We start from the raw sequence: 12,378 nt of genomic DNA, 5'->3' as shown, positions 1-12,378 counted from the left end.
TGAATGTTCTCTGTTAGGGAGGTTCCAGGCCAATTAGGCCTTTTTCAGAGCAGATCATTTTAAACTTGAACCTATAACAAACAGGCAGCCAGTACAATCCCAAAGCACTGGCACTGTGTGCTCATGGTAAGATACTCCACTTTACAACCAAGATGCCACATTGTAATATTTTGCAGTACATCTTAAAGGATGTTGCAAAGTACCTGTGAAATTAGCGTATGAACTGAGTTTAAAAACGAGATGAACCCATGATATTGCTGGAGATATCATAACATTTTTTGTACTAGAATATAAATAATGGTAGGACTTCAAACAAAACAAACTGGCCAGCTTGTCCAGTTGCTTCACTGGGCAGTCACTGACCTTAGCAAAACTGAAATGGAATAAATTCTTGCTATATTGCCTGTAGATTTACCTCCAAGCAGCGCTTTGGTGATGGTATTAATTTTTCTTTCAGTTTTCTAGCATCTATAAGCAACAAGCCTACATTTCTTTTCTGCTTTATAGCCAAAGCATCTTTGTGTTCTCTGTGATATTTCTCCAGTTGTTCCGCAAAGAAATCAACACCTGTGTGTTATAATGACAGTGTCAAACTAAAAATAATAACTGACACTTTGTGTGAAGAATGATCAAAAGTGTATGAACAATTGTTATCAGATAGTTGTAAACATAACAAAACATATTTAGAACTTTGATTATCTAAACAGAAACAAATGCAAACATCTATTCAACTGAACAATGTACTGAAACTACAAGACAGAGCTATGGGTCAGTGTTTCAAAACTAAGGTTCAGCTTTAAGAGATAGGTACAGACCATTCAATTTGGATAAAACAACCTGAACCTTTGCCCAAAGCTAAAACCAAGCCTTTTAAAATTTAAGTTCTATAAAGTTTGATTAGCTTTTTCTTTTTAAAAGGCATGACACTTGTCCTCACTGAGTAAATAAACATAAAGGGAATGGGGACCTACTCTGGCTTATGAAAGGGCAGTGGGTAGGGAGAGGCTGTGCCAGGGCTGAGGGAAGAAATCATCTGCTGGAGGGACAAACGTGCACTGCTGCTGGAGGCAGTGGCCCTTGCATGGTGCAGGTAAACATCAGTACCTGCCTAGCACACCGGAGAAACACTGAAATACTTAAAACAATGAGGCCTTAAAGACTAACAGATTTATTTGGGCATAAGCAGATAAGAAGTCAAAAGGTGCAAACTAAGGCTCAGATCCCACAATCAGATGAGCACAGCCCCCTCATGGAACAGTACTGACTTTAAAAGGATTCCACAGGGGCCACCTATGCAGATCAAGTTGCAGGATGAAGGCTTAAATACAGCTTATTCCACTGTGGCAGATACAAATGGAGTTCATTCCATTGTTATCTTGTGTGCACACAGTCATAGATTATTTTGTGTGAAAGAGTAAATAAATGTTTGAACCCATGATTAATGCACTCCTCTGCTGGAAACTGGTCTAGAGAACATTTATAACCAAATCAAGAGTAAATACCGCAGATATTTGCTGCAATAACACAGAAAACGAACAAACAAAGAATCTTAGTTAAAAATTAGAGAAAAAGAGAACTCACCATGTTCCTGCTGCTTCAGAGCTTCCAAGTCAAGACTTTCATTTTCTTTGAAAAATAACCGAAACCGTTCAAAAGTGTCTGCATATAAGCTGGCTGACTCAAATGCTGAATACACAGTTTCCTAAATGTTACACAAAAAAAACCATTGTACATAAGAATTTGCTTGGCGCAAACAAATAGAAGAAATTAAAACAATTCTACATGATACATTGACTCCTCTTTTTGGTACTTTAAAAGAAAATTTCTGGAGAAACTGTAAGGTTCAGTAGATTGCTAATGGAATAGTGGTCTTTTATCTCTAGGTCGCCAATCTGCATCTAACTCAGATCAATGGTGAATCAAACTCATTGCCATCTAAGGTCAGTTTGGTGACCTGGTTGAAAATATTTGGTAGTGTCAGTCAATTTCCTTGTGGAAATTAGCCCAGTCTCATCAAAGATTGGATAGGCATGCAAACTGTACAGTGTTGTATCACCCTTAGACAAACCTACGGGCAGTACCTTCAGAAGAGACTTGGCACACAGCGGTATTGATTAATTAAAAATCAAATCTAAAATTGAAACCGTTTGGTACCTTTATTTGCTGGATGATAGCTTGCAAATGCTTATCATCTTTAAACATGGTTGATAAACTTGGTCCTTCACCACAAGTCTTTTCTTCAATTTTGTTATTAATAATAGGACGAGTAAAGGCATCAAAGTATTGATCAGGTACAAGGTTAGCAACAGACAACACAGTTGCCTGAAACTGATTAATAATATCTGCAATACGTTCCTGTTAGACAACAGAAAACATCATTAACACCCTTTGAATCCTTCTGAATTGTGAAATAAATTAGGTGTGAAATATTTCCAAAATATAGTGCATTTGTATGTATGCAAAGGTCTACAGCAGATTATGTCTCACTTCCAGACCAGCAGGAATGGGGAGTAGTGGAGAGGCAACATGCTAAGCACTGCTCTTGCCAGATAAGATACTAGATGGAGCCTCATACGGAGAGCAAACAGGGAGAACCCAGAGAAAACCATCACTCCTCACAACAAAAAATACAGTAGTAGCCAGAAGACACTCTGCTTGTAGAGAAGAGCTGGTTCCCAGCCACAATTGATGCAGAATATCACTGTTGCACCATTGGATGTGGAAGAAGAGCTGAAGAAAGCTATGCAGACTCAGTTAGCCCAAGAAGACAGTTTAATGCAGTAGCTGGCTTGTGCTACTGCATTAAAAATAGATATGCGCAGGTTGAGGCACTTGCAGAGACTCGGGCTAGCCACCCAAGTTCAAGCCCATCCTACCCACAGGGTCCAAGCCTCCGCCAGCGCTGCAGTGTTCACACAGCTCCTTTTTAGTGCGCTATTGTGAGCTCCACAAGCCCAACTCTGTCTACCTGGGCTGGGAGGCTCGCTCCCAGCTGCAGTGTAGACATTCCCTGAGCGGTTACTGTATTAGGCAGCAGTCTGTATTCCAAAGGGCAGCAGTGGGAGACAATCAGGTAGAGAGTATGTACAAATGTGAGATGTCACCTGAGAGTGTGGGATGAATCCCTAATGCATACAGGTATCTTTGAGATCCAAAGCACATAATCAGTTCCATTTTTATAGTGAGAGCACCATAGAATAATAGAATATCAGGGTTGGAAGGGACCCCAGAAGGTCATCTAGTCCAACCCCCTGCTCAAAGCAGGACCAATTCCCAGTTAAATCATCCCAGCCAGGGCTTTGTCAAGCCTGACCTTAAAAACTTCTAAGGAAGGAGATTCCACCACCTCCCTAGGTGACGCATTCCAGTGTTTCACCACCCTCTTAGTGAAAAAGTTTTTCCTAATATCCAACCTAAACCTCCCCCACTGCAGCTTGAGACCATTATTCCTCATTCTGTCATCTGCAACTACCGAGAACAGTCTAGATCTTTGAAAACTCGTGGCGAACCGGGGAAGTCCCGGATGACTGGAAAAAGGCTAATGTAGTGCCAATCTTTAAAAAAGGGAAGAAGGAAGATCCTGGGAACTACAGGCCAGTCAGCCTCACTTCAGTCCCTGGAAAAATCATGGAGCAGGTCCTCAAAGAATCAATCCTGAAGCACTTGCATGAGAGGAAAGTGATCAGGAACAGCCAGCATGGATTCACCAAGGGAAGGTCATGCCTGACTAATCTAATCGCCTTTTATGATGAGATTACTGGTTCTGTGGATGAAGGGAAAGCAGTGGATGTATTGTTTCTTGACTTTAGCAAAGCTTTTGACACGGTCTCCCACAGTATTCTTGTCAGCAAGTTAAGGAAGTATGGGCTGGATGAATGCACTATAAAGGTGGGTAGAAAGCTGGCTCGATTGTCGGGCTCAACGGGTAGTGATCAATGGCTCCATGTCTAGTTGGTAGCCGGTATCAAGTGGAGTGCCCCAAGGGTCGGTCCTGGGGCCGGTTTTGTTCAATATCTTCATAAATGATCTGGAGGATGGTGTGGATTGCACTCTCAGCAAATTTGCGGATGATACTAAACTGGGAGGAGTGGTAGATACGCTGGAGGGGAGGGATAGGATACAGAAGGACCTAGACAAATTGGAGGATTGGGCCAAAAGAAATCTGATGAGGTTCAATAAGGATAAGTGCAGGGTCCTGCACTTAGGACGGAAGAACCCAATGCACAGCTACAGACTAGGGACCGAATGGCTCGGCAGCAGTTCTGCGGAAAAGGACCTAGGGGTGACAGTGGACGAGAAGCTGGATATGAGTCAGCAGTGTGCCCTTGTTGCCAAGAAGGCCAATGGCATTTTGGGATGTATAAGTAGGGGCATAGCGAGCAGATCAAGGGACGCGATCGTTCCCCTCTATTCGACATTGGTGAGGCCTCATCTGGAGTACTGTGTCCAGTTTTGGGCCCCACACTACAAGAAGGATGTGGATAAATTGGAGAGAGTCCAGCGAAGGGCAACAAAAATGATTAGGGGTCTGGAACACATGACTTATGAGGAGAGGCTGAGGGAGCTAGGATTGTTTAGCCTGCAGAAGAGAAGAATGAGGGGGGATTTGATAGCTGCTTTCAACTACCTGAAAGGGGGTTCCAAAGAGGATGGCTCTAGACTGTTCTCAATGGTAGCAGATGACAGAATGAGGAGTAATGGTCTCAAGTTGCAGTGGGGGAGGTTTAGATTGGATATTAGGAAAAACTTTTTCACTAAGAGGGTGGTGAAACACTGGAATGCGTTACCTAGGGAGGTGGTAGAATCTCCTTCCTTAGAGGTTTTTAAGGTCAGGCTTGACAAAGCCCTGGCTGGGATGATTTAACTGGGAATTGGTCCTGCTTCGAGCAGGGGGTTGGACTAGATGACCTTCTGGGGTCCCTTCCAACCCTGATATTCTATGATTCTATGATAGATCCATCCTCTTTGGAACCCCTTTCAGGTAGTTGAAAGCAGCTATCAAATCCCCCCTCATTCTTCTCGTCTGCAGACTAAACAATCCCAGTTCCCTCAGCCTCTCCTCATAAGTCATGTGTTCCAGTCCCCTAATCATTTTTTGTTGCCCTCCGCTGGACTCTTTCCAATTTTTCCACATCCTTCTTGTGGTGTGGGGCCCAAAGCTGGACACAATACTCCAGATGAGGCCTCACCAATGTCGAATAGAGGGGAACGATCACGTCCCTCCATCTGCTGGCAATGCCCCTACTTATACAGCCCAAATTGCCATTGGCCTTCTTGGCAACAACGGCACACTGTTGACTCATATCCAGCTTCTTGTCCACTGTAATCCCTAGGTCCTTTTCTGCAGAACTGCTGCCGAGCCATTCGGTCCCTAGTCTGTAGCGGTGCATGGGATTCTTCCGTCCTAAGTGCAGGACTCTGCACTTGTCCTTGTTGAACCTCATCAGATTTCTTTTGGCCCAATCCTCTAAATTTGTCTAGGGCCCTCTGTATCCTATCCCTACACTCCAGCGTATCTACCTCTCCTCCCAGTTTAGTGTCATCTGCATAGTGTCTGTGTCATTGCTGACGGTGCAATCCACACCATCCTCCAGATCATTAAGGAAGATATTGAACAAAACCGGTCCGAGGACTGACCCTTGGGGCACTCCACTTAATACCGGCTACCAACTAGACATGGAGCCATTGATCACTACCGAACATACAGGGATCACTAGGATGCTATGGCTATTTTGCACCACTCTAGTGACCAGGCAGTGAAACAAGATTTGCAGCTGCTGTGTGTCTCTGGACTCCATAAAAACAAGCAGGGCATACCAGTGAATCTGGCCCACAATCCTGACATTTCTGTTCAGTGAAACTGATTAAAACATGCAACTAAAAGATAAATCTTTCTTACAACAGACCTGGAAGTCATCCAAAGATGGTGCAAACAACAATGCATGGATCTCCAAAATTAACTCTGTAAGAAACATGGGCAGAAATGATTCCTCTTCATCCTGCCCTGCAGTCCCTGACACAGCCTGAAACAATGAAACCAAAACAATACAAATTTCAAAAGATCAGGAAATTTTTAAAAATCTTGGGTGAAAAATAAACATCACTTTTTCTCTATGATGCTGCACATTTCTTTTAAGCAGACAAAAGAAGAATGAAAAAGTTTGATAAAACAAATAAATGTCAGGGGTCAATCCTGGATTCACTGAAATCAATGGCAAAATTTCTGGTACTTCAACGGGAGCCAAACTAGGCCCTAAACTCTTTGTGAACAAACTTGCAAAGACAGATTCTTCTGATCTCAATTAAATTGGGTATAATAAAGATTAACTCTGTCAAAGTCAATAGAATTACAACAGTGTAAAACTGTGGTAAGTAAGATCAGAATCAAGCCCTTAGCCCTGGTCTACACTAGGACTTTAGGTCGAATTTAGCAACGTTAAATCGATTTAAACCTGCACCCATCCACACAGTGAAGCCCTTTATTTCGACTTAAAGGGCTCTTAAAATCGATTTCCTTACTCCACCCCTGACAAGTGGATTAGCACTTAAATCGACGTTCCCGGCTCGAATTTGGGGTACTGTGGACACAATTCGATGGTATTGGCCTCCGGGAGCTATCCCAGAGTGCTCCATTCTGACCGCTCTGGACAGCACTCTCAACTCAGATGCACTGGCCAGGTAGACAGGAAAAGAACCGCAAACTTTTGAATCTCATTTCCTCTTTGGCCAGCGTGGCAAGCTGCAGGTGACCATGCAGAGCTCATCAGCAGAGGTGACCATGATGGAGTCCCAGAATCGCAAAAGAGCTCCAGCATGGACCGAACGGGAAGTACGGGATCTGATCGCTGTTTGGGGAGAGGAATCCGTGCTATCAGAACTCCGTTCCAGTTTTCGAAATGCCAAAACCTTTGTCAAAATCTCCCAGGGCATGAAGGACAGAGGCCATAACAGGGACCCGAAGCAGTGCCGCGGTGAAACTGAAGGAGCTGAGGCAAGCCTACCAGAAAACCAGAGAGGCGAACAGCCGCTCTGGGTCAGAGCCCCAAACATGCCGCTTCTATGATGAGCTGCATGCCATTTTAGGGGGTTCAGCCACCACTACCCCAGCCGTGTTGTTTGACTCCTTCAATGGAGATGGAGGCAATACGGAAGCAGGTTTTGGGGACGAAGAAGATGATGATGAGGAGGAGGTTGTAGATAGCTCACAGCAAGCAAGCAGAGAAACCGGTTTTCCCGACAGCCAGGAACTGTTTCTCACCCTAGACCTGGAGCCAGTACCCCCCGAACCCACCCAAGGCTGCCTCCTGGACCCAGCAGGCGGAGAAGGGACCTCTGGTGAGTGTACCTTTTAAAATGCTATACATGGTTTAAAAGCAAACATGTGAAAGGATTACTTTGCCCTGGCATTTGCGGTTCTCCTAGATGTAGTCCTAAAGCCTTTGCAAAAGGTTTCTGGGGAGGGCAGCCTTATTTCGTCCTTCATGGTAGGACACTTTACCACTCCAGGCCAGTAACACGTACTCGCGAATCACTGTAGAACAAAGCATTGCAGTGTATGTTTGCTGGCATTCAACCAAAATCCGTTCTTTATCTCTCTGTGTTATCCTCAGGAGAGTGAGATATAATTCATGGTCACCTGGTTGAAATAGAGTGCTTTTCTTCAGGGACACTCAGAGGTGCCCGTTCCTGCTGGGCTGTTTGCCTGTGGCTGAACAGAAATGTTCCCCGCTGTTAGCCACAGGGAGGGGGGAAGGTTGAGGGGGTAGTCACGCGGTGGGAGGAGGCAAAATGTGACCTTGTAACGAAAGCACATGTGCTATGTATGTAATGTTAACAGCAAGGTTTACCCTGAAAGAGTGTAGCGACTGTTTTATAAAATGTGTCTTTTTAAATACCGCTGTCCCTTTTTTTTTTCTCCACCAGCTGCATGTGTTTCAATGATCACAGGATCTTCTCCTTCCCAGAGGCTAGTGAAGCTTAGAAAGAAAAAAAAACGCACTCGCGATGAAATGTTCTCCGAGCTCATGCTGTCCTCCCACACTGACAGAGCACAGACGAATGCGTGGAGGCAAATAATGTCAGAGTGCAGGAAAGCACAAAATGACCGGGAGGAGAGGTGGAAGGCTGAAGAGAGTAAGTGGCGGGCTGAAGAGAGGGCTGAAGCTCAAATGTGGCGGCAGCGTGATGAGAGGAGGCAGGATTCAATGCTGAGGCTGCTGCAGGACCAAACCAGAATGCTCCAGTGTATGGTTGAGCTGCAGCAAAGGCAGCTGGAGCACAGACTGCCACTGCTGCCCCTCTGTAACCAACCGCCCTCCTCCCCAAGTTCCATAGCCTCCACACCCAGACGCCCAAGAACGCGGTGGGGGGGCCTCCGGCCAACCAGCCACTCCACCACAGAGGATTGCCCCAAAAAAAGAAGGCTGTCATTCAATAAATTTTAAAGTTGTAAACTTTTAAAGTGCTGTGCTTAAAGTGCTGTGTGGCATTTTCCTTCCCTCCTCCACCACCCCTCCTGGGATACCTTGGTAGTCATCTCCCTATTTGTGTGATGAATGAATAACGAATGCATGACTGTGAAGCAGCAATGACTTTATTGCCTCTGCAAGCGGTGATTAAAGGGAGGAGGGGAGGGTGGTTAGCTTACAGGGAAGTAGAGTGAACCAAGGGGCGGGGGGTTTCATCAAGGAGAAACAAACAGAACTTTCACACCGTAGCCTGGCCAGTCATGAAACTGGTTTTCAAAGCTTCTCTGATGCGTACCGCACCCTTCTGTGCTCTTCTAACCGCCCTGGTGTCTGGCTGCGCGTAACCAGCAGCTAGGCGATTTGCCTCAGCCTCCCACCCCGCCATAAACGTCTCCCCCTTACTCTCACAGATATTGTGGAGCACACAGCAAGCAGTAATAACAGTGGGAATATTGGTTTCGCTGAGGTTTAACCAAGTCAGTAAACTGCGCCAGTGCGCCTTTAAACGTCCAAATGCACATTCTACCACCATTCTGCACTTGCTCAGCCTGTAGTTGAACAGCTCCTGACTACTGTCCAGGCTGCCTGTGTACGGCTTCATGAGCCATGGAATTAAGGGGTAGGCTGGGTCCCCAAGGATACATATAGGCATTTCAACATCCCCAACAGTTATTTTCTGGTCTGGGAATAAAGTCCCTTCCTGCAGCTTTTGAAACAGACCAGAGTTCCTGAAGATGCGAGCATCATGCACCTTTCCCGGCCATCCCACGTTGATGTTGGTGAAACGTCCCTTGTGATCCACCAGAGCTTGCAGCACTATCGAAAAGTACCCCTTGTGGTTTATGTACTCGGCGGCTTGGTGCTCCGGTGCCAAGATAGGGATATGGGTTCCGTCTATAGCCCCACCACAGTTAGGGAATCCCATTGCAGCAAAGCCATCCACTATGACCTGCACATTTCCCAGGGTCACTACCTTTGATATCAGCAGATCTTTGATTGCATGAGCTACTTGCATCACAGCAGCCCCCACAGTAGATTTGCCCACTCCAAATTGATTCCCAACTGACCGGTAGCTGTCTGGCGTTGCAAGCTTCCACAGGGCTATCGCCACTCGCTTCTCAACTGTGAGGGCTGCTCTCATCCTGGTATTCATGCACTTCAGGGCAGGGGAAAGCAAGTCACAAAGTTCCATGAAAGTGCCCTTACGCATGCGAAAGTTTCGCAGCCACTGGGAATCGTCCCAGACCTGCAACACTATGCGGTCCCACCAGTCTGTGCTTGTTTCCCGAGCCCAGAATCGGCGTTCCACAGCATGAACCTGCCCCATTAGCACCATGATGCATGCATTGTCAGGGCCCATGCTTTCAGAGAAATCTGTGTCCATGTCCTGATCACTCACGGGACCGCGCTGACGTCGCCTCCTCGCCCGGTATCGCGTTGCCATGTTCTGGTGCTGCATATACTGCTGGATAATGCGTGTGGTGGTTGATGTGCTCCTAATTGCCAAAATGAGCTCAGCGGCCTCCATGCTTGCCTTGGTATGGCGTCCGCACAGAAAAAAGGCGCGGAACGATTGTCTGCCGTTGCTCTGACGGAGGGAGGGGCGACTGACGACACGGCTTACAGGGTTGGCTTCAGGGAGCTAAAATCAACAAAGGGTGTGCCTGTACATCAAGGAGTATTTCAGGCAGGACTGCACGGAGGGTTCCAATAAGAAATGGTGCACCTAAGTTATCGTTGTTATTGGAACAAGGAGGTTAGCCTGGCCTCTGATTGATACATGGCTAGATTTACCTCGCTGCACCTTCTCTGTGAGTGACTGCAGTGTGATCTAGACAGGGGAGGAGGAAAATGAGTACAAAACAAATCTGGTCTATTTCTTGTTCTGACCCACTCCATCTATCTTTTACATCTTTGGCTGGCAGCAGACGGTGCAGAAGGACTGCATGCCATCCACATCTCATGGCTGCTTGGCAGAAGATGGTACAGTACGACTGCTAGCCATCTTCATCTCTTGCCTGCCTGGCATAAGATGGTACAATACGACTGCTAGCAATCCTCATCTCTTGCCTGCCTGGCAGAAGATGGTACAGTACAACTGCTAGCAGTCCGTATCGCCTGCCCGCTCACCATAAGACGGTTCAATAGGACTGCAGGACTAAAGAGAATGACCTGGTCAAGTCACTCCAAATTTAGTCCCTGCGCCCATGTCTGCCCAGGCGCTCCCAGCCGACGTGGCCAGGAGCACCTCGGACACGACGAGGACGACTACCAATCGTATTGCACCGTCTGCTGCCAGAAGGCAATGGGTTGCTGCTACTGTGCAGCAAAGCCGTACCGCGTCTGCCAGCACCCAGGAGACATAGGGTGACGGTTACCTGAGCTGGCTCCATGCTTGCCGTGGTATGGTGTCTGCACAGGTAACTCATGAAAAAAGGCGCGAAATGATTGTCTGCCCTTGCTTTCACGGAGGGAGGGAGGGAACGGGGGCCTGACGACACGTACCCAGAACCACCCGCGACAATGTTTTAGCCCCATCAGAGTGCTCCATTGTGAGTGCTCTGGACAGCACTCTCAGATGCCCGATTGTTTGCCATTGCTCTGACGCTGGGAGGGGCACTTACAGGGTTGGCTTCAGGGAGCTAAAATCAACAAAGGGGGTGGCTTTACATCAAGGAGTATTTCAGGCAGGACTTCACGGAGGGTTCCAATAAGAAATGGTGCACCTAAGTTATTGTCGTTATTGGAACAAGAAGGTTAGCCTGGCCTCTGATTGATACATGGCTAGATTTACCTCGCTGCACCTTCTCTGTAAGTGACTGCAGTGTGATCTAGAAGAATGAGTCCCTTAGACAGGGGAGGGGGGGAAGCAAATCTGGTCTATTTCTTGTTTTGATCCACTCCATCTATCTTTTACATCTTTGGCTGGCAGCAGACGGTGCAGAAGGACTGCATGCCATCCACATCTCATGGCTGCTCGGCAGAAGATGGTACAGTACGACTGCTAGCAGTCCGTATCGCCTGCCCGCTCACCATAAGACGGTTCAATAGGACTGACTGCAGGACTAAAGAGAATGACCTGCTCAAGTCACTCCAAATTTAGTCCCTGCGCCCATGTCTGCCCAGGCGCTCCTGATCGACCTCACAGAGGCGACCAGGAGCACCTCAGACATGACGATGACGGCTACCAGTCGTACTGTACCGTCTGCTGCCACAAGGCAAGGGGTTGCTGCTCCTGTGTAGCAATGCCGTACCACGTCTGCCAGCACCCAGGAGACATAGGGTGACGGTTACCTGAGCGGGCTCCATGCTTGCCGTGGTATGGCGTCTGCACAGGTAACTCAGGAAAAAAGGCACAAAATGATTGTCTGCCCTTGCTTTCACGGGGGGAGGGAGGGAACGGGGGCCTGACGATATGTACCCAGAGCCACGCACGACAATGTTTTAGCCCCATCAGGCATTGGGATATCAACCCAGAATTCCAATGGGCAGCGGAGACTGCGGGAACTGTGGGATAGCTACCCACAGTGCAACGCTCCGGAAGTTGACTCTAGCCTTGGTACTGTGGAAGCACTCCGCTGAGTTAATGCACTTAATGCACTTAGAGCATTTTCTGTGGGGACACACACACTCGAATATATAAAAGCGATTTCTAAAAAACCGACTTCTATAAATTCGACCTAATTTCGTAGTGTAGACATACCCTTAGAAGAGTTCCTTGTCAAATAGCAGCAATTTTTGTACCCCTTGCTACAGATCAGAAATTTGCTTCCATATATGCATGTAAATGCATGCATTTGCTCCTTGGCACCAGATCAAAGGCTGAGAATTTGTGAATATATTAAAGGGCAAAAGGGGCACAAAAGAAAAAGTCTGGAAGAAGAGAAATCCCATATAAAGTCTGAGATCT

At 46.8% G+C, this 12,378-nt stretch overlaps 1 protein-coding gene across 8 annotated transcripts in view; it reads right to left on the bottom strand.

Moving 5' to 3' along the window:
- Positions 1–12,378, bottom strand: part of DNAH6 (dynein axonemal heavy chain 6) — a 192,300-nt gene that overhangs the window by 164,125 nt on the left and 15,797 nt on the right. For all 8 annotated transcript variants that reach the window (XM_073345870.2, XM_073345872.2, XM_073345871.2 and 5 more), the window contains 4 exons: positions 5,907–6,023; positions 2,155–2,355; positions 1,582–1,702; positions 416–567 (listed from right to left, as the gene is read on the bottom strand). In XM_073345870.2, the coding sequence (XP_073201971.1) occupies positions 416–567; positions 1,582–1,702; positions 2,155–2,355; positions 5,907–6,023 (591 nt within the window). The remainder of the gene's footprint in view (positions 1–415; positions 568–1,581; positions 1,703–2,154; positions 2,356–5,906; positions 6,024–12,378) is intronic.

The sequence above is a fragment of the Lepidochelys kempii genome, chromosome 5, assembly GCF_965140285.1.
Source record: "Lepidochelys kempii isolate rLepKem1 chromosome 5, rLepKem1.hap1, whole genome shotgun sequence".
In the NCBI taxonomy this organism is placed as follows: Eukaryota; Metazoa; Chordata; order Testudines; family Cheloniidae; genus Lepidochelys; species Lepidochelys kempii.
Note: the sequence above shows the minus strand (reverse complement) of the source record. Positions and strands in the feature narration are given on the sequence as shown.